We start from the raw sequence: 24,212 nt of genomic DNA, 5'->3' as shown, positions 1-24,212 counted from the left end.
TATGTTTGAAGGAATAGTGGTTCCAACAATGTTGTATGGTTGCGAGGCGTTGGCTATGGATAGAGTTGTGCGCAGGAGGATGGATATGCTGGAAATGAGATGTTTGAGGATAATGTGTGGTGTGAGGTGGTTTGATCGAGTAAGTAACGTAAGGGTAAGAGAGATGTGTGGAAATAAAAAGAGCGTGGTTGAGAGAGCAGAAGATGGTGTTTTGAAATGGTTTGGGCACATGGAGAGAATGAGTGAGGAAAGATTGACCAAGAGGATATATGTGTCGGAGGTGGAGGTAACGAGGAGAAGTGGGAGACCAAACTGGAGGTGGAAAGTTGGAGTGAAAAAGATTTTGAGTGATCGGGGCCTGAACATGCAGGAGGGTGAAAGGAGGGCAAGGAATAGAGTGAATTGGAGCGATGTGGTATACCGGGGTTGACGTGCTGTCAGTGGATTGAATCAGGGCATGTGAAGCGTCTGGGGTAAACCATGGAAAGCTGTGTAGGTATGTATATTTGCGTGTGTGGACGTATGTATATACATGTGTATGGGGGTGGGCTTGGGCCATTTCTTTCGTCTTTTTCCTTGCGCTACTTCGCAAACGCGGGAGACAGCGACAAAGCAAAAAAAAAAAAGAAAAAAAAATAAATCACTAAAATATACTTGTATATAAATCACTAAAATATGCTTGTATATAAATCACGAAAATATACTTGTATATAAATCACTAAAATATACTTGCATATAAATCTATAACCAAAATAGATCATGAACACCCTCTCTAAACCGTAGGGTAAAAATTATTTCCCCTTTATCAATTATCAAGATATAAAAGCAGATGGCAGACAGTGGGCCAAAGTTTGAGCTCACAACTTTCTAAACTTTGACTTTGCTATTCATAGAGTTAAGAGCCATATTATGTCAAAGTATTTTTTACGTGTGAGGAAAGTTTGGGGGTTTGATGGTTGGTGATGGTAAGAACACCCCTTCCATCATGTCTCCATCACCACCTCCATCATGTCTCCATCACCACCTCCATCATGTCTCCATCACCACCTCCATCATGTCTCCATCACCATATCCATCATGTCTCCATCATTATTATCATTATTACTACTACTACTATCATTATCATTATTATCATTATCATTATCATAATCATTATTAGTAAGAGTAGTAATAATTGTAGTAGCAATATTAGTTTTGTTCATCTTGTGGGTGGCGTGCACTGGATAAGGCAAAGTGGAACGATGTGTTATATGGGGGGCGACGTGCCGAACAAGGGCGAAATGAAGTCAGGGGAAAAAGAAAACGAGGAATGGGCTGTTTTAGCTTGGCTCTGGCTGAGAGCACTATTGACCCTGATTCTCGACCTTACGGTACCCCTCGGTAAAGGCGGGTGGTCACGTGGGGTGGGGTGGGGGGGAGCGAGCGGGGGCAAGAACGAGCCATACCAACGGCCTCATCCATGAAATATAAACAGGTAAATGATGGTGGGGGAGGGGGGACGACGTCTGGGGGGCTGTGTCCTCCCCCCTCCCTCCCCTCCCTCCCCCTCCTTCACCCCCAGAGACAACCCCCAGACGATGGTAAGAGGCCCCCCCCAGGAATAAACCCCCCCCCCAGGTGACAATGGACGTAACCATCAAGGTGGAGCAGCAGCGAGGCTCCTCCTCCTCCATGTTGTATACACACTCACGTGCACGTAACCCTGGTGGGTGTTGTATACACACTCACGTGCACGTAACCCTGGTGGGTGTTGTATACACACTCACGTGCACGTAACCCTGGTGGGTGTTGTATACACACTCACGTGCACGTAACCCTGGTGGGTGTTGTATACACACTCACGTGCACGTAACCCTGGTGGGTGTTGTATACACACTCACGTGCACGTAACCCTGGTGGGTGTTGTATACACACTCACGTGCACGTAACGCATCATCGTAGACGTAGATCTGCCACAGTCGTAGATAAAGGATGATTGGTCTTGTAGAAATGATCTATATCGAGTGATGGGGTCAGCCAAGAGGACCATAGCTGAAGAAGAGGTGGTCGTTGGTAGCTGAAGAAGAAGAGGAGGGTCTTTGGTAGCTGAAGAAGAAGAGGTGGGTCTTTGGTAGCTGAAGAAGAAGAGGTGGGTCTTTGGGAGGTCTTCTATCACACGTCGTACAATGGAATCTTAAACCATTCATCACCCACCTTCCCCCCCCTCTCCTACACCCACTCCCCACCATATATCTCCCTCCGACCTCATTCATTATCTCTCTCCTCCTCCCCATCTCTCTCTCTCTCTCTCTCTCTCTCTCTCTCTCTCTCTCTCTCTCTCTCTCTATCTATCTATCTATCTATCTATCTATCTCTCTATCTCACACACACACACAACGACACACACAGACACACACAGACACACACACATATCCCTCCTCCTCCAGCAGGTCTTCCTCCTCCTCCTCCTCGTCCTCCTCGTCCTCCTCCTCCTCCTCCTCCTCCTCCAGCAGGTCTTGCTCCTCCTCCTCCTCTCCCTCCTCCTCCTCCTCCTCCAGCAGGTCTAGCTCCTCCTCCTCCTCTCCCTCCTCCTCCTCCTCCTCTTCCAGCAGGTCCTCCTCCTCCTCTTCCTCCTCCTCCTCCTCCTCCTCCTCCTCCTCCTCCAGCAGGTCCTCCTCCTCCTCCAGAAAGCCAGACCTCCCTGAGTCATGACGAGGGAGAGTAAGTAACTGGGCCAACATGGCAGGGGGGGGGTTCGTCTTCCACCATCGAGGTCTTCTGTTATATGTCGTTTTCTCCCAAGTGTTCCAGCTGATGGCGGCAGCCATGAGTTATGGACCACAAGGTCGACCTCGATCACGAAGGAAGGTTTTCTGGTCCCTTGTCTTGTTCCCACACACACACACACACACACACACACACACACACACACACACTCCCATGTTCGACCACAGGAGCTGTGGGAGATTAGAGTTTGCCATAGACCATCCAACCCTTCTGTTATCTATCTACCTCCCACATACCCCCATGTGTAGACCCCACACATTCCCACACACTCCCATGTATGATCCCCACTCCTTCCCACACACTCCCATGTATGACCCCACTCCTTCCCACACACTCCCATGTATGACCCCCACTCCTTCCCACACACACCCCTATGTATGACCCCACTCCTTCCCACACACTCCCATGTATGATCCCCACTCCTTCCCACACACTCCCATGTATGACCCCCACTCCTTCCCACACACTCCCATGTATGACCCCCACACCTTCCCACACACTCCCATGTATGACCCTTCTATCTGTGGGAGATAAGGACTTGCCAAAGACCACACAACCCTTCTGTTATCACCTTCCTTCCATGATGAGAAAAATATTGAATGGTTTCTCATTCAGTCCAGCGTTTCTCATTCATTAGGAATGAATTGAAAGAAAAGATAATCACAAACTAAAGATAAGATATAAGAGATAATTCAGACAAAACTATCTATTTCTATTGCTAAATATTAGGTAAACTTCGTTTGATAAAATTTTCCATTTAATGATAGTTTGTTTGATATATACCAAATCTGGATATAGATATATCATAAATTACTAAGTACGTTTTCACCTTGTGAATATCTTCGACTATGTAACAAGACAATAAATTCTTTATCAAATCATTATCTTGTGCAAAATTCATGTGCAACAGCTCGCCATAAAACACAAAGGACAATTTTGAAACTAAATATATAAAAAAATATCAAAATTGGTGTTTACTGAAACCAATAAATAGATTCGTCCACTAGTGAATATAATTGAGCCACACAGGTAATCACCCAGCATTATCCACAGTTGATGTGAGTGAGATAATCACCTCATAACTTCGTTAATTACCCATCACTCACGAACACGTATGACTCATCCAGTCCACTAACTGTACTATTTCAATTTTTTCCCCCCCCCCACTATAAACATTACATCAAAACATATATAAACATTATGATACCCTAAACTGAAGAACTTTATTTACTAAAGGTTGATAATCATAATATGGGCTAATGACAGTGTGGCAAAGTCATTAGTCTCACCTTATTACCCCAAAGGGGGAAGGCATTAAACGCATTTGAACTGAACGTGGCAATGAGTAATTAAACAGAAGCTGGGTCTGGTGGAGAGTGAACCAGCAATTTGGCTAAGTACATGTTGAATAGCATGTCTCTCTCTCTCTAACTCTCTCTCTCTCTCTCTCTCTCTCTCTCTCTCTCTCTCTAACTCTCTCTCTCTCTCTCTCTCTCTCTCTCTCTCTCTCTCTCTCTCTAACTCTCTCTCTCTCTCTCTAACTCTCTCTCTCTAACTCTCTCTCTCTCCTCTCTAACTCTCTCTCTCTCCCTCTCTAACTCTCTGTCTCTCCCTCTTTAACTCTCTCTCTCTCTCTCTCTCTCTCTCTCTCTCTCTCTCTCTCTCTCTCTCTCTCTTACTCTCTCTAACTCTCTCCCTCCAAGCCCAAGTTTTCATCTGATTACGTAAAAGATTAATTGATACATCATTTGCGTTAATACATTAACAGCTGCACACGGGGAGGGAGGGAGCTGCTGTATCATAACTTGTGTGTGTGTGTATAGCTCTGTCATGTGTCGATAACGATTTATAACTTAAGTCAATAAAGAATGATAAAGGGTTAAAGCATTGATAATCCCCATGGCCTCAGTTAAGTATATAAGTTGTAGAATTTGTTGTGGATGTGGGGTGTGGGGCAGGCAAGCTAACTGCAGACACTTTACAGCCGCTAATTAACTCACTTATAATCTATCGAATGGTCTTCATAATGTCTCATTAACTAGACATTATCCCTCGACTCGAGTCCTGCCAATGACGGCTATGACCGTTAAAATCCGTTATTTTCCCGTTATAACGGCCGACGGTTATGACCGTTAAAACCCGTTATTTTCCTGTTATAACGGCCGACGGTTATGACCGTTAGATCCGTTATTTTCCCCCGTTGTAACGGTCGATGTATATCGGCCTGGAGTGTGAAGGAGGGCTACTTCCCTCCCTTCCCTTCCTCCCTCCATCCCATCCTGAGTGCTTGGTGTTGTGACATTACGAATCGCGTAATTGCCATCTTGTAAGCAAATTTCAAGGAAAACAAAAAAATAATGATAATGATTGTATGATATTTTTTTTTGGGGGGGGAAGTAATTATGCAAATTGGGGGGGGGGGATAGTAATTACGTACATTGTTATGAAGGAAGGATCATTTCCAGTCGAAATGATCCTTCGAACGCCACTCGGGCTACAGGGAAAGACTGAGGGAGGGATGAGGGAGTGAGGGTGGCTCACACACACACTCCACGAGTGCACACTCTAAACTCCAAGGACGCACGGAGTGACGCCCTTCGAGCTCCCACTCCAACTGGAAGAAGAAGAAGAAGAAGGAGAAGGAGAAGAAGAAGAAGAAGAAGAAGGAGAAGAAGAAGAAGAAGAAGAAGGAGAAGAAGAAGAAGAAGAAGGAGAAGAAGAAGAAGAAGAAGGAGAAGAAGGAGAAGAAGAATAAGAAATGCCCTTCGAGCTTCCACTCCAACTAGAAGGACAAGAAGAAGAAGAAGAAGAAGAAGAAGAAGAAGAAGAAGAAGAAGAAGAAGAAGGAGAAGAAGAACAAGAAATGCCCTTCGAGCTTCCACTCCAACTAGAAGGACAAGAAGAAGAAGAAGAAGAAGAAGAAGAAGAAGAAGAAGAAGAAGAAGTAGGAGGAAGAGGAACAAGAAATGCCCTTCGAGCTACCACTCCAACTAGAAGGACAAGAAGAAGAAGAAGACGAAGAAGAAGAAGAAGGAGAAGAAGAAGAAGAAGAAGAAGAAGGAGAAGGAGAAGGAGGAGGAGGCACAGGAGGAACAATATGTAAAGGAACCGACTCTATATCTGCCTCGCATTAATAAATAATAATCCACTTCAGAGATGGAACCATTTGGAAAGCGTCGCTTTGACAAGGACGATTTTTATATATTTCTTTTTCCCCCTAGGCGAAGGTAGATCACCTCACGCCAGCTGGGACTTGAGGTAGTGTTGAAGCCAGGGGGAATGGCACCATCTTTTTATCCACACCTTCTTGAAATCTAATTTGAAACAGATGGGGAATAAACCACATTACGTTAGAAAGGGGAAGTGATGACCCCAGCTTGCTGCGCAACATGTTACGATACACACACACACACACACACACACGCACACACACACACATACATACACCACACACACACACACACACACACTACACACACTACACACACACGCATACACACACATGCATACACTACACACACACACACACACACACACACACACACTACACACACATACATACACCACACACACACACACACACACTACACACACTACACACACACGCATACACACACATGCATACACTACACACACACACACACACACACACACACACTACACACACATGCATACACACACATTCATACACTACACACACACACACACACACTACACACACATGCATACACACACATTCATACACTACACACACACACACACACACACACACACACATATTCTACAAAGCAAAGCAACTGATCCATACATCCTCAGTTCTTAACGCTACCTCGCTAACGCGGAAAATGGCGAGTATGTATGAGGAAAATATACATATACATATATTTCTATGTATAAACATGTATATATATATATATATATATATATATATATATATATATATATATATATATATATATATATATATATAGATAGATAGATAGATAGATAAATAGATAGATATAGATAGATAGATAGATAGATAGATATATATTTAGACAGATAAATAGATAGATAGATACAGAAAGCGAGAAAAAGCAAGTGAGCAAGAGAGAGAGAGAGAGAGAGAGAGAGAGAGAGAGAGAGAGAGAGAGAGAGAGAGAGAGAGAGAGAGCTCTGTCGAATGTCATGACGAAATTTTTTGTTTCTGTCGTTATTTTTTTTGGTTGCTGCAGATCAGCTTTACGACATATAGAAAAATAAAAATAGAAAAAAGAAATCAAAATTCTCGGATTAAACATATACATCACTCCATCCAAATTAGTATTCCCAATACCTGAGCGTTTTATCATGAATATAAATTTGAAATATGCATTATAATCAGATTTCAGGAAACTTGTGTGAATCATGGTCTGAAATAAGGATTTCAGTGTAGGGGATTTCTCTTTTTTTTTTTGAAAAGAAAAAAATAAAGATATTAGCAAAGATTTTTTTCTTATTTACGTTTGCCTGTATTCATTTGGTTTACAGGTGGTTTACAGTTGTTTACAGAGTTTTACATCTTGGTGAAGACGAAGGAGGATTGATCCTACGACCTGAAGGAGGATTAATCATATTGCTTTCAGAGGGATTAATCACACCACCTGCAGGATGGTCTACCACACCACCTGCAGGATGGTCTACCACACCACCTGCAGGAGGGTCTACCACACCACCTGCAGGATGGTCTACCACACCACCTGCAGGATGGTCTACCACACCACCTGCAGGATGGTCTACCACACCACCTGCGGGATGGTCTACCACACCACCTGCAGGATGGTCTACCACACCACCTGCAGGATGGTCTACCACACCACCTGCAGGATGGTCTACCACACCACCTGCAGGAGGGTCTACCACACCACCTGCAGGATGGTCTACCACACCACCTGCAGGAGGGTCTACCACACCACCTGCAGGATGGTCTACCACACCACCTGCAGGAGGGTCTACCACACCACCTGCAGGATGGTCTACCACACCACCTGCAGGATGGTCTACCACACCACCTGCAGGAGGATCTACCACACCACCTGCAGGATGGTCTACCACACCACCTGCAGGATGGTCTACCACACCACCTGCAGGATGGTCTACCACACCACCTGCAGGATGGTCTACCACACCACCTGCAGGATGGTCTACCACACCACCTGCAGGATGGTCTACCACACCACCTGCAGGATGGTCTACCACACCACCTGCAGGAGGATCTACCACACCACCTGCAGGATGGTCTACCACACCACCTGCAGGATGGTCTACCACACCACCTGCAGGATGGTCTACCACACCACCTGCAGGATGGTCTACCACACCACCTGCAGGATGGTCTACCACACCACCTGCAGGATGGTCTACCACACCACCTGCAGGAGGATCTACCACACCACCTGCAGGATGGTCTACCACACCACCTGCAGGATGGTCTACCACACCACCTGCAGGATGGTCTACCACACCACCTGCAGGAGGATCTACCACACCACCTGCAGGATGGTCTACCACACCACCTGCAGGATGGTCTACCACACCACCTCCCTCATTTCAGAGCAACCAGATAAACCAACCGATAACCAGATAAACCAACTGATAACCAGATAAACTAACTGATAACCAGGTAAAAGAACCGATCACCAGATAAACGGAGTGATGAGCAGATAAAACAACAGATAACCAGTTAAACCAACCGATAACCAGATGAACCAACAGATAACCACATAAACCAACTGATAACCAGATAAAAGAACCGATAACCAGATAAACCAACCGTTAACCAGATAAACCAACCGATAGCCAGATAAACCAACCGATAACCAGATAAACCAACTGATAACCAGATAAACCAACCGATAACCAGATAAACCAACCGATGACCAGATAAACCAACCGATAACCAGATAAACCAACCGATAACCAGATAAACCAACCGATAACCAGATAAACCAACCGATAACCAGATAAACCAACCGATAACCAGATAAACCAACCGATAATAAGACGAGGCTAAAATGTTTGTCAATAACTGGGAAGTGGAGACGTAAACAAGTGGTTTATCCTCACTCGTGTGGTCTTCTCCTGGAGGGTCCGTTCTCCACACAAGGTGGCCCAGGTCAACACTCACTCATACTTGGAGTTGGGCTCCCACTCCAGAAATGTGATGATGAAGTTTGGAGGGACTGAAGCGTTCTTCTCTGGAGGTGGGTCACACTCCAAGCGTGTGATGATGAAGTTTGGAGGGACTGAAGCGCTCTTCTTTGGAGGTGGGTCACACTCCAAGCGTGTGATGATGAAGTTTGGAGGGACTGAAGCGCTCTTCTTTGGAGGTGGGTCACACTCCAAGCGTGTGATGATGAAGTTTGGAGGGACTGAAGCGCTCTTCTTTGGAGGTGGGTCACACTCCAAGCGTGTGATGATGAAGTTTGGAGGGACTGAAGCGCTCTTCCTTGGAGGTGGGTCACACTCCAAGCGTGTGATGATGAAGTTTGGAGGGACTGAAGCGTTCTTCCTTGGAGGTGGGTCACACTCCAAGCGTGTGATGATGAAGTTTGGAGGGACTGAAGCGCTCTTCTTTGGAGGTGGGTCACACTCCAAGCGTGTGATGATGAAGTTTTGGAGGGACTGAAGCGCTCTTCTTTGGAGGTGGGTCACACTCCAAGCGAGACGGGTGTATGACCATTAGAATGTCTGGAGTTCTTCTGTATAATGTGATGACCTTGACTTCTTTCTTTCCCCTCACGAGAAGAGAGAAAATTAATAACGCTCGACCTCGCTCAAAAAAAAAAAAAGGCCCCTCCAAAAAAATAAAAAGGCCGAATTGAAGGAACGGCAGTTTTCCAAATGGCTTTTGATAGAAATACATTCATTTGATTATCATTTTTTTTCTACCCTCCGCTGCAGCTGTTCACAGACTTGGGAAAGAACCGGATGAAATATATGGTTGATAGATAGATAGATAGATAGATAGTGGCCGGCCAGACACGACTCTCACCCTCGTATCCACTGGTATGAACACCGACACCATGGGGTGGGGGGGGGCGGAGGATGATATATATATATATATATATATATATATATATATATATATATATATATATATATATATATATATATATATATATATATATATATATATTCCTATGAGTCCATGGGGAAAATGAAACACGAAAAGTTCCCAAGTGCACTTTCGTGTAATAATCACATCATCAGGGGAGACACAAGAGAGAAATATAACAGTCAGTTGATATACATCGAAGAGACGAAGCTAGGACGCGTCCTAGCTTCATATATATATATATATATATATATATATATATATACACCCTCCTCCTGGTCAATGGTGCTGTCCGATGGGATCTATGGCCTAGCACTATATGAAATAACTCAAGCAACTCGCGAAAGAAAACGTCTGGAGCGTTGCCCATCCTATGATTCCCCTCTCCCCCATTTTCTTTCAATACTTTAAAGGGAAAACCCTTCCTTCGTCTATCCCACTCAGGGGATAGGATTTTCCCCTGATCCTATTTTTCCCCTCTCTTTAGGACAGTGTCCTCGACGCGTCTGTCCATCTAAACATAGCCACATACGACTGTGACACAAGGAACGCCTCGTCTGTCAACAAATGACGTCAGTAACCCATCACCTATCCCTATTCTCGCAAATATTTGGATATTTGGTCTCCTGGGTATATATTTGGATGATATTTGATCTCCTGGGTATATATTTGGATGATATTTGATCTCCTGGGTATATATTTGGATGATATTTGATCTGGGTATATATTTGGATGATATTTGATCTCCTGGGTATATATTTCCATGATATTTGATCTCCTGGGTATATATTTCCATGATATTTGATCTCCTGGGTATATATTTGCATGATATTTGATCTCCTGGGTATATATTTGGATGATATTTGATCTCCTGGGTATATATTTGGATGATATTTGATCTCCTGGGTATATATTTGGATGATATTTGGTCTCCTGGGTATATATTTGGATGATATTTGGTCTCCTGGGTATATATTTGGATGATATTTGATCTCCTGGGTATATATTTGGATGATATTTGGTCTCCTGGGTATATATTTGGATGATATTTGATCTCCTGGGTATATATTTGGATGATATTTGATCTCCTGGGTATATATTTGGATGATATTTGATCTCCTGGGTATATATTTGGATGATATTTGATCTCCTGGGTATATATTTGGATGATATTTGATCTCCTGGGTATATATTTCCATGATATTTGATCTCCTGGGTATATATTTCCATGATATTTGATCTCCTGGGTATATATTTGCATGATATTTGATCTCCTGGGTATATATTTGGATGATATTTGATCTGGGTATATATTTGGATGATATTTGATCTCCTGGGTATATATTTGCATGATATTTGGTCTCCTGGGTATATATTTGCATGATATTTGATCTCCTGGGTATATATTTGGATGATATTTGGTCTCCTGGGTATATATTTGGATGATATTTGATCTCCTGGGTATATATTTGGATGATATTTGGTCTCCTGGGTATATATTTCCATGATATTTGATCTCCTGGGTATATATTTCCATGATATTTGATCTCCTGGGTATATATTTGCATGATATGTGATCTCCTGGGTATATATTTGGATGATATTTGATCTCCTGGGTATATATTTGGATGATATTTGATCTCCTGGGTATATATTTGCATGATATTTGGTCTCCTGGGTATATATTTGCATGATATTTGATCTCCTGGGTATATATTTGCATGATATTTGATCTCCTGGGTATATATTTGCATGATATTTGATCTCCTGGGTATATATTTCCATGATATTTGATCTCCTGGGTATATATTTCCATGATATTTGATCTCCTGGGTATATATTTGCATGATACTTGATCTCCTGGGTATATATTTGGATGATATTTGATCTCCTGGGTATATATTTCCATGATATTTGATCTCCTGGGTATATATTTGCATGATATTTGATCTCCTGGGTATATATTTGCATGATATTTGATCTCCTGGGTATATATTTGCATGATATTTGATCTCCTGGGTATATATTTGCATGATATTTGATCTCCTGGGTATATATTTGGATGATATTTGATCTCCTGGGTATATAAAAAAAGTGGGAGAGCTTGGCTCACACTCGTGTGGACATATATATGTTCGTCAAACACCTGTGTTTCCAGGTTGTGTGTGTGTGTCGGTGCGTGGATGCAGTGGCCTGGAATACACACACACACACACAGAGCCAACTTTACGTTCAAGTTGATCATGTAATGGAAAGGGGGGATTTCAAGGCTTGATTTCATAATATATATATGTATATATATATATATATATATATATATATATATATATATATATATATATATATATATATATATATATATTATTTATTTATTTATTTATTTTGCTTTGTCGCTGTCTCCCGCGTTTGCGAGGTAGCGCAAGGAAACAGACGAAAGAAATGGCCCAACCCACCCCCATACACATGTATATACATACACGTCCACACACGCAAATATACATACCTATACATCTCAATGTACACATATATATACACACACAGACACATACATATATACCCATGCACACAATTCACACTGTCTGCCTTTATTCATTCTCATCGCCACCTCGCCACACATGGAATACCATCCCCCTCCCCCCTCATGTGTGCGAGGTAGCGCTAAGAAAAGACAACAAAGGCCCCATTCGTTCACACTCAGTCTCTAGCTGACATGCAATAATGCCCGAAAGCTCCCTTTCCACATCCAGGCCCCACACAACTTTCCATGGTTTACCTCAGACGCTTCACATGCCCTGATTCAATCCCCTGACAGCACGTCAACCCCGGTATACCACATCGATCCAATTTACTCTATTCCTTGCCCTCCTTTCACCCTCCTGCATGTTCAGGCCCCGATCACTCAAAATCTTTTTCACTCCATCTTTCCACCTCCAATTTGGTCTCCCACTTCTCCTCGTTCCCTCCACCTCCGACACATATATCCTCTTGGTCAATCTTTCCTCACTCATTCTCTCCATGTGCCCAAACCATTTCAAAACACCCTCTTCTGCTCTCTCAACCACGCTCTTTTTATTTCCACACATCTCTCTTACCCTTACGTTACTCACTCGATCAAACCACCTCACACCACACATTGTCCTCAAACATCTCATTTCCAGCACATCCATCCTCCTGCGCACAACTCTATCCATAGTCCACGCCTCGCAACCATACAACATTGTTGGAACCACTATTCCTTCAAACATACCCATTTTTGCTTTCCGAGATAATGTTCTCGACTTCCACACATTCTTCAAGGCTCCCAGGATTTTCGCCCCCTCCCCCACCCTATGATCCACTTCCGCTTCCATGGTTCCATCCGCTGCCAGATCCACTCCCAGATATCTAAAACACTTCACTTCCTCCAGTTTTTCTCCATTCAAACTTACCTCCCAATTGACTTGACCCTCAACCCTACTGTACCTAATAACCTTGCTCTTATTCACATTTACTCTTAACTTTCTTCTTTCTTATGTGTGTGTGTGTGTGTGTGTGTGTGTGTGTGTGTGTGTGTGTGTATGTGTGTGTATGTGTGTGTGTGTGTGTATGTGTGTGTGTGTGTGTGTGTGTGTGTGTGTGTGTGTGTGTGTATCAATAAAACATGGACATCTGTGTCGTCCAATTGATTCCTAAGTTCATTACAGAGGAAAATGGGTCACCAGTGTAGTGCAGGCAGATCCACCTGAGGGTCGTTCTGTCCTATATGCTCTTCAGTGTGGAAGTTCCTCGTGATCGGCGCCCCCTCTTTGAGGTGGGCATGGTGGAGGAGGTTTCTTACAGCTGTGGTATGGACGTTAAATGTTCTTGTGTCGTCCTCCGTCACAACTCTCAGTGACCTTTATGTTGTATGGTCGTGGAAGGGGTTTTGTGAACGACTTGTCATAACCCTGAGAAGGTGAAGTTTTATAAGTGTACAAGTGACTCTTGAAGTGTCCTCTCGGGATACTTAGAATGTCAAGGTTTGTAAGTATAGAAGGGGGGCTTCTAAAGTGGCATATTAAGATCTTGAGAAGTGTAAGAATTATAAGTAGAGAAGGACCTTACTTGGAGTAGACATGAGAAAGGTCATATTATTAAGGCAAGAAAGACCTTAGAAAGAACACCTCTTTAGCTCTAAGAAGGCTAAACTCTATAGCTCTAAGGCTAAACTCTATAGCTCCGAGAAGGCTAAACTCTGTAGCTCTAAGAAGGCTAAACTCTATAGCTCTAAGAGGGCTAAACCCTATAGCTCTAAGAAGCCTAAACTCTTTAGCTCTAAGAAGGCTAAACTCTATAGCTCTAAGGCTAAACTCTATAGCTCCGAGAAGGCTAAACTCTATAGCTCTAAGGTGGATAAACTCTACGAACACAGAAGAGCTCTGGACGCCCTTGAAATGATGATCCAGACAGGTGTTACAGATGAGGCGATGTTGTGTAGCGGGTCTGCCATGATGCGTCCCTGACACCGCGCGGGCCAGCCCACAACCCACAACCCACAACCCACCACCCACAGCCCACAGCTCACAACCCACAACCCACAACCCACCACCCACAGCCCACAGCTCACAACCCACAACCCACCACCCACAGCCCACAGCTCACAACCCACAACCCACCACCCACAGCCCACAGCTCACAGCCCACAGCCCACAGCCCACAGCCCACAGCCCACAACCCACCACCCACAGCCCACAGCTCACAACCCACAGCCCACCACCCACAGCCCACAGCTCACAACCCACAACCCCACAGCCCACAGCCCACAGCTCACAACCCACAGCCCACAGCCCACAACCCACCACCCACAGCCCACAGCCCAGCCCAGCCCAGCGACGAGTGTCTGAATGTATGGACGACGGGGGAGGTGGTCTTCCTCCTCGAAGGTCTTATGTCCACCCACACGGACGTTGGTACGTTAGTCTGCCAGTCTTTTAACCTGTATGGTCTTATTGACCAGCCGGAGGACACACGCCATCTCCTCATTATGAGATGCCAGACGCACCATTGGGGACCTACAGTAATTACGACACGTCGTATTGAACAGTGTCGTTACCAGATGAAATCATTAAGTACACTGTCAGGCGTCTTGCTTCTGGTGATTATGAAGAGGGTCCTTAGTCATGCAGGTGAGAGAGAGAGAGAGAGAGAGAGAGAGAGAGAGAGAGAGAGAGAGAGAGAGAGAGAGAGAGAGAGAGAGAGAGAGAGAGAGAGAGAGAGTTTAATGATGCACTCTAATTAGTCTGATCCATTTAGCAGCTTGGGGTAAGAGTGAGTCCTTTCTGAGACAGATGACGTACGTACCCACCTCGACCTTCCGCCACGTAAAAGTGTCGCAACTCCTTCAATATTCTTTGGCCAGTTGATCCTGGGAGATCAACTTCACATATGACTTGATAACACTTCACATTAATGATTGGTTTGCCCTCTGGCTCAAAGGCCCTCACCCCCACAAAGTCTGGAACCCCCACGGCCCTCATTGAGGACACGCCTGGGATGTGATGGGAGAGTGGCAAGATTTTATAGAAGACAATGGATGAAAGAATACATCTTGAGGGTTCTTGAGATGAAGAACTTGTCTTTTGTGAAGAATCAAATCGTCTGTACAAACTTGGTTGGAGGAACGTAGTGCCATTTGCCATTTGTGGCTACTTGGGCAACGAAATATTGTCTTAGATAGAACGATTATTTACTTAAATATGAAGTCTTACTTTACTCTTTATCATCAAAAGTGTTCGTTCAGTTACTCTATTGACACAACGTTTTCTTTTGCTTTTTTTTCCCCATTTTCTTTTTCCCCCTGAAATGCTCAAAGAAAATAAAAGGGCGGGGGGGAACACAGCGTTCTCCTCTCTTTTCAATTCCCTGATCTATTTCATTCATGAATTCTCAAATGCCTCGGGTTTATTAGGGAATTTCAGAGTTTTTATGGCCGATCTTTTTTTTTTTGGGGGGGGACTGGGCGAATGACGAGTTGAAACGATCTCTGTTAGACACGTAAAAATTCGATTGATAAGCAGACTCGAGGGAAAAAATGCAATTGAGGGGAAAAAAAGGAAAAAGAAAAAAAGAAAATGAACATGTCTTTTCTTTTCAAAATTACATTCTTGAAAAAGGATCTTAAATACACTACATTGGAGGCCCGAAGAGAAGAGCTGACGTCCATTTTCGTCAGCGAACATTTTTACTGAAACACAAAGTTCAATGGAAAGTTGAAATTACTTTCATGTCTTTTGCCAGGGGTTCAAATCCCCAGATATTTTCAATCGCAGCGCAAAAAGAAAAAAAAGAGAGAGAATGGCAGAAACATATTTACCCGAGCATGATGGGAACTTTCATATATATATATATATATATATATATATATATATATATATATATATATATATATATAGATAGATAGATAGATAGATAGATAGATAGATAGATAGATAGATAGATATACCAACTTGCTATCAATGCCTATGTTGCTATTGACCAATCCAAGGTATACCTACAGGTGTGTTCAGGTCCACTATCATAGCCTCGCCAGATCCACCCCCCACAGCTGCACTAGTCCACCTCCACAGCTGCACCAGGTCCAACCCCCACAGCTGCACCAGGTCCAACCCCCCACAGCTGCACCAGGTCACCCCACAGCTGCACCAGGTCCACCCCCCACAGCTGCACCAGGTCCAACCCCCCACAGCTGCACCAGGTCCACCCCCCACAGCTGCACCAGGTCCACCCCCCACAGCTGCACCAGGTCCACCCCCCACAGCTGCACCAGGTCCACCCCCCCACAGCTGCACCAGGTCCAACCCCCCACAGCTGCACCAGGTCCAACCCCCCACAGCTGCACCAGGTCTACCCCCCACAGCTGCACCAGGTCCACCCCCCACAGCTGCACCAGGTCCAACCCCCCACAGCTGCACCAGGTCCACCCCCCCACAGCTGCACCAGGTCCATCCCCCACAGCTGCACCAGGTCCATCCCCCACAGCTGCACCAGGTCCATCCCCCACAGCTGCACCAGGTCCACCCCCCCACAGCTGCACCAGGTCATGTTCTCTCTAATCACATCCAGGATTTAATGGCTCATCATGTCTGGCTTTGGTGTTCGTTCCACATTGGAATGATGATGCGACCTCGGCAGTACGGTGTTGTGGTGGTTGTGGTGTTGGTGTGGTGGTGTTGTGGTGGTTGTGATGCGTTGTGGTGGTGTTGTGGTGGTTGTGGTGCGTTGTGGTGGTGTTGTGGTGGTTGTGGTGCGTTGTGGTTGTGTTGTGGTGGTGGTGTGGTGGTTGTGGTTGTGTTGTGGTGGTTGTGATGCGTTGTGGTGGTGTTGTGGTGGTTGTGGTGGTTGTGTGGTGGTTGTGGTGGTGGTGTGGTGGTGGTGTGGTGGATGTGGTTGTGTTGTGGTGGTGGTGTGGTGGTTGTGGTGGTGGTGTGGTGGTGGTGTGGTGGATGTGGTTGTGTTGTGGTGGTGTTGTGGTGGTTGTGGTGGTGGTGTGGTGGTGTGGTGGATGTGGTTGTGTTGTGGTGGTGGTGTGGTGGTTGTGGTGGTGGTGTTGTGGTGGTTGTGATGCGTTGTGGTGGTGGTGTGGTGGTTGTGGTGGCGGTGTGGTGGTGGTGTGGTGGATGTGGTTGTGTTGTGGTGGTTGTGTGGTGGTTGTGGTGGTGGTGTGGTGGTGGTGTGGTGGATGTGGTTGTGTTGTGGTGGTTGTGATGCGTTGTGGTGGTGGTGTGGTGGTTGTGGTGGTTGTGGTTGTGTTGTGGTGGTTGTGATGCGTTGTAGTGGTCTTGTGGTGGTGCTGTGGTGCTGGTGTTATTGGGTGGTTGTGTCGGTGTTGTAATGTGGTTTTGCTGGTGTTGTATTGGTGGTACAATACAGTGAGAACCTTACCCATAAGGTATTACTGGCGTTAATCTACTGAACCCCTACCACAAGCTGGACTCTACATGCAATGCAGGCTCCGTGGGCTGGCTAGAGATGGCAATTCTACCACAGGTTAAGATGCACGGGTTATGTGTGGAGGCTTCAGTAACCCACTAATGACTGTAGGAGGTAGACACACACACATGCGCCTTCTTCAAGCACTTGTTACCTGACACACCCCAAACTTCATTTTCGATTGGCCACTTCGGGCCACACAAGAGCAATGAAGCTTCTTTCGACAGGGAAAAAGATAATGGTATTCATATTTCTTTTTTGCTCCATCTATGCGTAAGATGAGAAAGGAAAATGAATGGGTCTCGTTCCTGTTTTGTGCTATAGGGGGAGCGAGCGGGCGAGAGGCTCAAATCGACTAATCAAAATGGACACCGAAATGGTATCAAACGTACGATTGGATATCAAGAACACAGATCACAAATACCTTATAACACTAGCATACGCATCCAATCTAACCCCACACCCACACCCACCTTCCCCCACACTCATGTCTCCCGTCACCCGGCGATCAATCCACTGGCATGTTAAGCTGTGGGGCATGACAGTGTTATACCAAAATGAGGGGGGGAAATTCCTCTTATGACGAGGTGTTACTGCTATAGCCCCTGGGATGATGCCCTATGTTTCTTTTTTTTTTTTTCCATTGCACGTCCCCCCCCAGACGCCGAGGCGAAAGTCGTCGAAAAGCTATGGCTGGGACATAGAGAGCCACTGATGTTGTATATCTTATGTTCCAAGACGTTTTGAATACATATCTATATTCCCAACATTTTATTTTCGATATAGGTGAAAAGAAATATATCTTTACACCTCAATATATGTATATATATATATATATATATATATATATATATTTCTATGAGTGCACGGGGAAAATGAAACACGAAAAGTTCCCAAGTGCACTTTCATGTAATAATCACATCATCAGGGGAGACACAAAAGAGAAATATAACAGTCAGTTGATATACATCGAAGAGACGAACCTAGGCCGCCTTTTTTTTACAAAATGGCGTCCTAGCTTCGTCTCTTCGATGTATATCAACTGACTGTTATATTTCTCTCTTGTGTCTCCCCTGATGATGTGATTATTACACGAAAGTGCACTTGGGAACTTTTCGTGTTTCATTTTCTCCGTGGACTCAGGTATATATATATATATATATATATATATATATATATATATATATATATATATATATATATATATACACACAGACACACACACACCAAACAAAAGGTCCTGGGTTCGAATCCTGGCTGTTGGAGGGTAATATGTGCTATAGATCTATACAAAAAAAGGGATTAAACTATAAAAGCTCAAAAATTCATATCTACACACGAGAGAAAAACAGGTTCTACTTACCACCTGGTGTTGGTGTAGACCCCCGACTGAAAACACCGTGTGGGACTGTGGCATGGTCGGGATATACTGGTAGAACTGGGAACTGCCTTTGTACCACTTGAGGGAGTAGAGTGTGGCATGCTGCTGCACCACGTAGTCACACTCGAGGCTAACATTCACCCCAAGGGCCACGTAGCGTGGCACCAGGAACCTCTGAACTTGCACCCATGGGCCGAGGGAGGCTAGACTTGATGGTGGAGATAGATCCATTTCTGCCCGACACGCTGCAGAAGGAGAGAGAGAGAGAGATGAAGAGAGAGAGAAAGAAAAAGGGAAAAACGTTCATTCCTTGTTTTTTTTTTAACTATAGATATTATTCCTCACTTCTACCATCAGATCTACGATATTTGCCTACAACCTTGTATTGGTCATCCACAACCAGACACACACAACAGGTCGTGAAGACGTCTGTATATATATATATATACTAGACATCTTGAAGTTGTTTCTTCAGAGAAATACGTGGATGGCGTTCGACAAGGGGGGCATCCACCTTCAGTTTTTCGTCAAGTTCTTTTGCTGGTGAGTTGAGGGGTTGTGAGTGTTATGAACCAGGTTATAAAAGGTGTTGTGAACTCTCGCTGGTAGATGGGGTTGTTAGTGTTATAAACCAGGTTGTAAAAGGTGTTGTGAACTCTCGCTGGTAGATGGGGTTGTTAGTGTTATAAACCAGGTTGTAAAAGGTGTTGTGAACTCTCATTGGTAGATGGGGTTGTTAGTGTTATAAACCAGGTTGTAGCTAGTGTTGTGAGCTTTCATTGGTAGATGGGGTTGTTAGTGTTATAAACCAGGTTGTAGCTGGTGTTGTGAACTCTCATTAGTAGAAAGGGTTGTTAGTGTTATAAACCAGGTTGTAGCTAGTGTTGTGAACTCTCATTGGTAGATGGGGTTGTTAGTGTTATAAACCAGGTTGTAGCTGGTGTTGTGAGCTTTCATTGGTAGATGGGGTTGTTAGTGTCATGAGCCAAGTTATAACAGGTGTTGTGAACTCTCATTGGTACATAGGGTTGTTAGTATTATGAACCAGGTTGTAGCATATGATAGACAGTAATAGATAACATTGCCTTGATATACAGTAATAGAGAACTTGGTACATTTATAATCATCACTTCTACACGATATCAGTTTGATATCAATTTGATAACATATCAGTTTGAAAGTCTGTTAGTAAAACAATATGAAGTGTTTAAACAATCTGAAGGTATTATGTACCTGCCTTGTTGATTACACACACACACACACACACACACACACACACACACACATATGGGCCTCAGTGGTGTAGTGGTTAGCATTGCTGACTATGAGTCAGCTCCGGGTTGCAAGGCCCGCATGGATTCGCCTCCTGGGCTAGGCAGTCGGCCCAAAGGCAACCCAGTTGTTCATCCTCCCTCTTGGGGATGATAATCTAATTCTGTAATTTAAATCTATGTTCCTTAGGGCCTTACGTATTTGTGGTCCACAGTATATTGATGATGAGTTTGAGAAGATATATTCTATTGGATCTAAGTTAAAGTACCCTAGATCTTTCATTGATAAATCCTTTAAGTTGGCAAAGAAATCATTTTATAGAGTTGAGCCCAAACCTCCCATTGACACCAAGAATCTTTTAGTTGTCCCTTTTGATAATAATCTTACTTTACTTCCCATGTAGCTTAAATCCTTTAATGTAAATGTTGCCTTTAGCAATGATAATACTGTAAAGAATATCTTAATCAGGAACTCACCAAAAAATTCTCCTGGGTGCATCTATAAATTGCCATGTAGAAATTGATAAGTTTTATATTGGGCAGACAGGTAAGGATCTTTCTGTTAGACTTAAGCAACATAAATAGAGTATAAGAACGGGACAAGAATCAAATGCCTTATCCAATCTTGACATTAGTGATGGTCTATATGAATTGGATAACTTTATTGTCGATAGAATTTGTAAAAAATTCACCTTCTTATCCACATAATAGTTTATGATACGCTCGTTGTCTGTCTTGGACAATCGCATGTTTACCAAATGGCGTCCTAGCTACGTCTCTTCGGTGTATATCAACTGACTCTAATATTTTATTCTCGTATCTCCCCTGATGATGTGATTATTACAAGAAAGTGCACTTGGGAACTTATCAAGTTTCATTTTCCCCGTGGACTCATAGGAATATATATATATATATATATATATATATATATATATATATATATATATATATATATATATATATATATATTGTTGTTGATGATGTCTAACATGTCATCCTTATCTTATCTTTAATACAAACTTTTATCGCAGAATTTCCTTATCTTTCCAGCGAATTTCATGCCCAGGCCACACGTCCGTGGACGGTAAAAAGCCCCATTATCTTTAGCGAAACTGACCCGGCTTATCAGCTTATCGTGATTTGTGCTTCGTGAAGTATATAAGGGAGAGAATGCTGATAAAAACAGATGCTCTCTCTCTCTCTCTCTCTCTCTCTCTCTCTCTCTCTCTCTCTCTCTCTCTCTCTCTCTCTTTCTCTGTGCCCAGACCACCTCGATTGGACCTTGGGTCCGTGTGGTCTGTGTGCCTGTGCCTCTCTCTCTCTTTCTCTCTCTCTCTCTCTCTCTCTCTCTCTCTCTCTCTCTCTCTCTCTCTCTCTCTGCCCAGACCACCTCGATTGGACCTTGGGTGTGTGCCTCTCTCTCTCTTTCTCTCTCTCTCTCTCTCTCTCTCTCTCTCTCTCTGCCCAGACCACCTCGATTGGACCTTGGGTGTGTGCCTCTCTCTCTCTCTCTCTCTCTCTCTCTCTCTCTCTCTCTCTCTCTCTCTCTCTCTCTCTCTCACACACACACACACACACACACACACACAGTAGGGTACGACTTGTGTAAAACTCTCCCCTCGTTACTCTTCAAATTGGCAGTTCCACAAGTGTAACCAATATCGCTCCTACACTTAATTGGCCTATTAGTCAATGCATACATTCTTTTTTTTTTCGTCTACGGTCAACTATTGGGAAGCGAGTGATCAAGGAATTTCCTTCTAATCCAACGGGGAAAATGAAACACAAGTTCCCAAGTGCACTTTCGTGTAATTATCACATCATCAGGGGATTTGTTTACCAAATGGCGTCCTCGCTACGTCTCTCCTTTGTATTTCAACCGAGTCATATTTTTTCCTTGTGTCTCCCCTGACGACGTGATTATTACACGAAAGTGCACTTGGGAACTTGTATTTCATTTCCCCATGGATCAGATGAAAATCATATATATATATATATCCTTAATGAGATGGCCTTGATTAGGGCCTAAGCTGCCCGTGTCGTCTCAGTTAACATAAAACAAAAAAATCACACAAGACTTGGTGACACGTAAACCAGCCATCACATCCTCCCATCGCTGAGGTGGAATACGAGACCTGGTCTATTTACCTTCCGTGGGACGTTGATGCTAACACCCCCTCCTCAAACCTCCACCTCCTCCACCTCCTCACCCCTCCACCTCCTCACCCCTCCACCTCCTCACCCCTCCACCTCCTCACCCCTCCACCTCCTCACCCCTCCACCTCCTCACCCCTCCACCTCCTCACCCCTCCACCTCCTCACCCCTCCACCTCCTCACCCCTCCACCTCCTCACCCCTCCACCCGCTCACCCCTCCACCCCCTCTTACGGGATGATTTACCCCCTCCTCTCCCACAACACACATGAGTGAACTTCCCACATTCACCAACACCACCACGACCCTCGGGGCATCGAACCCCCACCACACAAAGCTTGGTGACTTATGAAGGGAATCTCAGAGGTTATGACCTCGCTCCCCAAGAGACGATGACCTTATTTGTTTGGACAATGTCCCTTGCTCAGTTACAACGACAGGATGAGGCTGTGGTGTGCCGTTCCTGCGTCAAGTTGATCCATGGGAAGGTAGATTAACTAGAAATTCATTCTAGGAAGACGATGTTATACCACGAAACACTCGCGAGGTCGACATATATAAAGGAGGGAATCTGGTCGAAGCCGGGGTCGGGTCGATGCTGAACAGAGTCATCTGCTTCGATAGGCAGAGCCTGGAATTCGCCTGTTCGAAGCTGTGCTGAACCCTCTGCTTGGACAGGCAGAGACAGGGACAGGAATTCATCTGTTCGAAGCTTCACCGTGCTCCTTGCTTCGTCAGGCAGAGACAGAGCCTGAAATTCGCCTATTCGAAGCTGTGTCGAACCCTCTACTTCGAGAAGCAGATACAAAGCCTGGGATTCACCTGTTCGAAGCTTCACTGTGCCCTCCGCTTCAACAGGCAGAGATAGAGCCCGGGATTCGCCTATTCGAAGCGGTGTCGAACTATTTTGTCACGACAGACCACTTTGATCTGGTTCTTAATGGGGCTTCAAGCCATCGCAGGTCAGGGATCGTACATTTGTGTCCATGATCGAGTCACTCGGTTACACTGGACAACAAGACCACCTGACTTATGTACACACAACCTTCACATATCATAGAACAATTCTCCTCTCACATAATACTTGAATATTGGCCGAGAACAGAGCCTTCGGAGACTCGAGAACCATGACGAAGACCATGTAAAGATAAGAGAGGCATAAGACTCCAAGATATGAAGACCATGTAAAGATAAGAGAGGCATAAGACTCCAAGATATGAAGACCATGTAAAGATAAGAGAGGCATAAGACTCCAAGATATGAAGACCATGTAAAGATAAGAGAGGCATAAGACTCCAAGATATGAAGACCATGTAAAGATAAGAGAGGCATAAGACTCCAAGATATGAAGACCATGTAAAGATAAGAGAGGCATAAGACTCCAAGATATGAAGACCATGTAAAGATAAGAGAGGCATAAGACTCCAAGATATGAAGACCATGTAAAGATAAGAGAGGCATAAGACTCCAAGATATGAAGACCATGTAAAGAAGAATAAGTTCTCCTTTCGACCTTCCACTGGAGAAGAGGTTGTCAGGTCTTCCACGAGAGAATGGTTTCTCATAAGCCTTTTGGCCAACCACTGGAAAATGAGGTTCCATAAGCCTTTTGGCCAAC

General features: G+C 44.3%; 1 protein-coding gene across 1 annotated transcript in view; it reads right to left on the bottom strand.

Moving 5' to 3' along the window:
- The window catches only part of LOC139762808 (uncharacterized), a 197,309-nt gene that overhangs the window by 52,836 nt on the left and 120,261 nt on the right, over window positions 1-24,212 (bottom strand). The window contains exon 3 of the mRNA XM_071687963.1: window positions 19,152-19,414. Coding sequence (XP_071544064.1) covers window positions 19,152-19,414 — 263 coding nt within the window. The remainder of the gene's footprint in view (window positions 1-19,151; window positions 19,415-24,212) is intronic.

This window comes from Panulirus ornatus, chromosome 44, assembly GCF_036320965.1.
Source record: "Panulirus ornatus isolate Po-2019 chromosome 44, ASM3632096v1, whole genome shotgun sequence".
NCBI lineage: Eukaryota > Metazoa > Arthropoda > Malacostraca > Decapoda > Palinuridae > Panulirus > Panulirus ornatus.
Note: the sequence above shows the minus strand (reverse complement) of the source record. Positions and strands in the feature narration are given on the sequence as shown.